This window comes from Glycine max, chromosome 8 (genome assembly GCF_000004515.6).
Source record: "Glycine max cultivar Williams 82 chromosome 8, Glycine_max_v4.0, whole genome shotgun sequence".
NCBI classification, from domain to species: Eukaryota; Viridiplantae; Streptophyta; class Magnoliopsida; order Fabales; family Fabaceae; genus Glycine; species Glycine max.
This window is the reverse complement of record NC_038244.2, coordinates 16,026,126-16,031,115: the sequence shown is the minus strand read 5'-3', so window position 1 is coordinate 16,031,115 and position 4,990 is coordinate 16,026,126. Positions and strand designations below refer to the sequence as shown.

General features: G+C 34.0%; 1 protein-coding gene across 1 annotated transcript; it reads right to left on the bottom strand.

Moving 5' to 3' along the window:
• Nucleotides 1–1,216: 1,216 nt before the first annotated feature.
• On the bottom strand, nucleotides 1,217–3,413 carry LOC100775192 (transcription factor bHLH87). The gene is made up of 3 exons (XM_003532978.4): nucleotides 3,262–3,413; nucleotides 2,869–3,051; nucleotides 1,217–2,762 (listed from the first exon to the last, which is right to left on the bottom strand). The coding sequence occupies exon 3, from the start codon at nucleotides 2,682–2,684 to the stop codon at nucleotides 1,353–1,355; it is 1,332 nt and encodes a 443-aa protein (XP_003533026.1). The 5' UTR covers nucleotides 2,685–2,762; nucleotides 2,869–3,051; nucleotides 3,262–3,413; the 3' UTR covers nucleotides 1,217–1,352.
• Between the last annotated feature and the right edge of the window lie 1,577 nt (nucleotides 3,414–4,990).

The following is a 4,990-nucleotide window of genomic DNA, read 5'->3' as shown; positions in this document are numbered from 1 at the left end:
ATTAAGTATATTCCATGATTTTAAATTACACTTACATTTATTAATCCACTATGTTATGAAAAAAATATAGACAAATTTGTAAGTACAGTTAGTGACCTTCAAAACTGCAATATTATAGCCGCATCTTGCGACTGCATACCGCAATTCAAAGCCATGCTACATTGCTTTAGGCTTATGTACAACAAAATTATTAGATTTTACATGACTTATATAGTTATATATATGTGAGTAAAAAAATATTTGGCAGAAGAAAATTTTAGTTACAAAAAGGCAGAGGAGTTGAGACAAAATTAAAGAATTAGTTGGAGAATTGGCTATTGTATGTTGGTGATCAGAAGTGAACCAAAAGTTTAGAAATGTTTCTTAAGCAAAGAGACATAGAGAGAAAAGGGAATGATAGGACTTCATTTTGAACTGGAAATACCACATGCATATACGGTAACAATAGCTCAAAGACGTGCTCAATGAAGATATTTGAGCAAAATTAAAATAACCCCTGTTTGAAGACAAATAGCACAAGACCCACATCACGTTTTGTTGTAGCCGTCGTTGTCATAATAATCATCATCATTAACAATATCATTAGTCACATTAATATAAGAGCAATTTGGTACGTTTAAATAAGACATAGAGAGCTTTTATATAGACTATAGTATTGCTTATGACAAGCAAACACTCGTAGCTAAAAAAGAAGAATATGCAGCACGTGCTGAGCAATGCGTTTGGAGTGAGAGTTTCAAGAGCACGCGTTGGGTCGAATCAAGGAGACAGGACCACTGACTATGCTCACTAATCGTAAGAGAATGTCTCGTGCATTGGTTAGCTAATTAACAAAGCACATCAATTAAAAAAAATCTTGTTAGAGGGGTCTCCAAGAAAAATGCGCCTTAATTAAACTATAATATAAAACAAACTTAAAGTGACAATCACTTTCTCTAGCCCTTTATCTCAATAATAGGGTACTATAATTGCTAGGCCTTTCTGCATGCTAAAAAGTAAGGTAACTTCATTTCCATTATCTTCACTTCTTCTCGTGGTAATCAATTCGCCACACCTTCAATCTATACAAGTGCTCTGACAGTTGTAATAGCATTATAAATAGCACTAACAAAAAAAAAAATTGAAATTAAACTCTATTTGTTCATGCATGGTGGTGCTGGTGCTGGTGCAGCTAATTAATTATGATAGAAACCAGAGAATATCATCATTATGATAATTTTAAACAAGTCACTGATGATTATACCGAAGACAATTACAATACAATGATATAAGTCAACATTAGAAATTTTTCTTGGCTAGAAAATGAAGATCAGATATGTTAATCGTTGAGATTGGTAATGAAATGATAGGGGTCATGCGGGGTTGTTTTGTTTGACTCCATGGGAATGATGGATGTGACAGAGGGGTGGTGTTTGCATGGGAAAAGAAGGGTTGAAAGAGAAGGCAATGCTAGTAGGAGGACAATTCATTGCATCAACTTTGTTTCCTAGACTTTCCAGTGCCTTCACCTGTGACCTGAGAAACTTGAGGTAGTTTGCAGCCTCATCAAGCATTGATGCTGTGTCCATCTTGCTTCCCCCAGGCACAAGCTTCTGCAAAACCCTAATCTTCTCATTTATTCTCTCCCTTCTGTGCCTTGCAGCCACAGTTTGTGGATCAGTTGATATCTTCACATTCTTCCTCTTCGGCTTTTCAGCCACCTCCAACCCAAAGTTCACTGGCCTAAAAGCTGCAGCCCTATATATCATTTCCTTCATTTGTGCAATTGCCTCTGGATCAGGCTCTTCAATGGAAGAAGAAATGGATGAATTTGGTTGCTGGAAATTGATATTATTTGAGGAGGAACTCATATCCCATCTTGATTTCTTGCATTCTGGTTGATTAATATCTGAGACAAGTCTGAAACCACCTTCTTCAATAGGAGAAGAATTTTGAACAATACTGAAGCAGGAATCACCAACTTTGATCATTTTAGATTGATCATGGGCATGACTCCTCTTTGAACAATTAGCCTCTGATTCCACTGTTTGAGAAACTGTTTCATCAACTTCAATATTGACTGGACTACACTGCATGTCTTTGTTTCTACCATTGGAAGCATTGCTCTCAGACTCACCTGTGGAAGCTGCACTGCCATAACTGAAGTTGCTCCACAGGTTTCCACAGTCAGATAAAATCATTGAGATCCCATCATCATCTTCAACAGAAGTGATGTCTGTGTTGCTGTTGGTAGCTGAAATCAAGCAGTCAAAAGACTCAAGTTGTTGTTGTTGTTGTTGCTGCTGCTGTTGTTGGTGGGCCATGTAGAAATCTGGCATGTAGTTGCTAATCAGGTTCATACTGTGAGGTCTATTGACTGATAGGGATGGGTATGATTGGGATGTTAAAGTTTCTCCCCAACTGGCTCCAGCTCCAGCTGGTTTCACTTGCATGATTGACACATGCTGTGATAGATTTGTGTCTTGTTTTTGCATCACATCCATCATCTCAGAGGAAGTGGTAGTGGCACCTGCCGAGTGATAAATCCCTCTTTCAGAATTTGAATATGCATGACCTGTTTGAGCTTTCTGCATCTCTTGTATTTGATTGAGAACATTGGGGGGCATGGAGTAGCCTCCTTCAAAGTCTGGTGGTTGCTGAATAGTACTCCACAGTTGTGAGGCATCCCAACTAAGACCATCCATAGAAGAATGTAATTTTTGATGAAAATGAAAGTACAAGAAATCTAGTTGAATGTTGTAGTAGAAAGTGATCCTTGTTACCTATCAAAATGTTGAAGAGAATAACAATTATAAAATGAGATGAAATAAACATACCCCCATTACTTTATCTTAGAACAAAAAAAATGTATTGACTTTAAGGCCTTACCAATTCCCAATAGTAGATCAACTGGTGCCAGAACCAAAACACTAGAACAATTCTTGATTAATTGTTTAAGAGTCTTCAATGTCAGCAACAAAACAGAGGATTGAACACAGATTTTACACCAAGGTTTTGCACAATCTGGCTGTAGCACTAACTGGCTTTTTCAAATTCAATATGGAGAGATAGCTGTGAGGAGGTGAAAGAAAAGAACCAAAGGGTTAGGTGAGATTAAGAAACTGAATTTTATGCAGTGCTGTATTCTGATAAAATACAAGTCGAAAAATTAAAGGAAAGAGAATAATTCTGTCCCTTTATAAAAGATATATAGCCCAGATACATTTAACAAACTGAAAAGAGAAGAGAATAGAAAGTGAGAGAATAAGGTTAAGGTTGTACCTTCATCTGCCATTGAAGAAGTCCCAGTATTGATTCATCAGCGTGTTTGTTGTGGAGAACCTTGTATTGGTAGGAAGAACAAAAGGTACATGCTTTTATAATAAAAACAAATATTGGTACTTGAGCAATTAAGTCAGGAAACTGTATAACAAATAAGCCCCTTGAATGTGAATATAAATACAAGGGAAAGATAAAAGGGAGGGACTGTTATTATATTGTAGTAATATGGTTTTAACAGTTTAGAGCAATATATATTATATAGTGGATTTTGAGAAGGATAGTGCTTGAGACAAGGGAGCATGAGACTTCAGGTTAGTATTTTGAATGTCAAATCCTCAATATTTTATGGCATACCTGTTTTTGTATTCTTTTTAAGTGCGGAAATCTCTGACCCCTTTTTGGTTGGTTAGTAAAAACTGCAGTTTAAGTGAAGGATCTTTTAACACCAATACCCTCTTTATAAAAGCTTTCTGTTAATCATGGTTTTAATCATAGCCTGCAATGTATTCACTTTCTACCATCTTACATTTGTATTATTGTATATGTATATACAGAAAAATGATTATTACAGTCGAAAAGTGTAATTAATATATAAAATGGTAAATTATATAATAGAGTTTAACAGACATGCTGTAAAAATCATCAAGCAACTAAAAATCATTTTTTTACATGATTTTAAAGATAATTATTATAAAATTTAATAAATTTACTTTACAAACAGTTAAAAAAAGAAAAAAAAAATACGGTACAAATATTTAGGCTATCAATGTGAATATTATATTTAGAGTATGATAATTAAATACTGACAATATAAAATAAGGATATATAAAAATAGAATATATGTATATAGTAACTCCTAAAATTTGGTGTAAAAATTGAGTAATGTATAAAGTAGGCGTATTATACGCGTGGCACCTGAAAATTTATTAGAAAAAACCACATGCACAATCTGAAAAGATATGGTTTAGAAATATATTTTCATAGGATTGTTTCTTTTGGGCATAAAGCCTGATAGTGGAGAGAGCCACGGAGCACAGAAAAAACAAGTTGGCAGAAGTCAGATTAGCCCAGAGAGAAAGCATATGTAACCTATTCAAATATGTCTCATGACATCTCAGTTTATATATATCTTTTGTTTAATTAGATTTATTAGAAGTTGTGTTGTGGCATTGCATATTCACAGGTATATATATCAAGCGAGTTCTGCACCCCATCATTACATGTTCCAGATCAGTGAATGGGTTCCCATATATAGCATTTTGCCTATAGCATCTCTTGTGTGTTTTTCTTCACCTGCATTATCAGCAGATCGATCGAGTCTTGTTTATGAATATATGTCAAACTAACATTTTCTTCAAAGAACTGGTTTGAGAGACAGACATATATAGTTAAGAGTCAGAGAAGAAAATGCACCTCAGAACATACGGGTATTGGAATCAGGTGATTCCTTTTATTATTCTCAAAAAATAATTACCAAATTTACAATATCCAATCTTTTATTTGTGATGTCAACTTTATGTTTTTTAAAGATGTATGAAATTTATCAATATATAGTTTATCCTTTAAAATGTTACGATACAATAACATCAATAATCCTTTTTGGAGAAATATAAATGACAAAATAAATGCCTTTCACTCATCAAATAAAAAAAAAGTAAAAAAGTATTATATATATAAATAATGAGTGTAATTAGAATTTAAATAACTTTAATATAATTTAAACACGGTA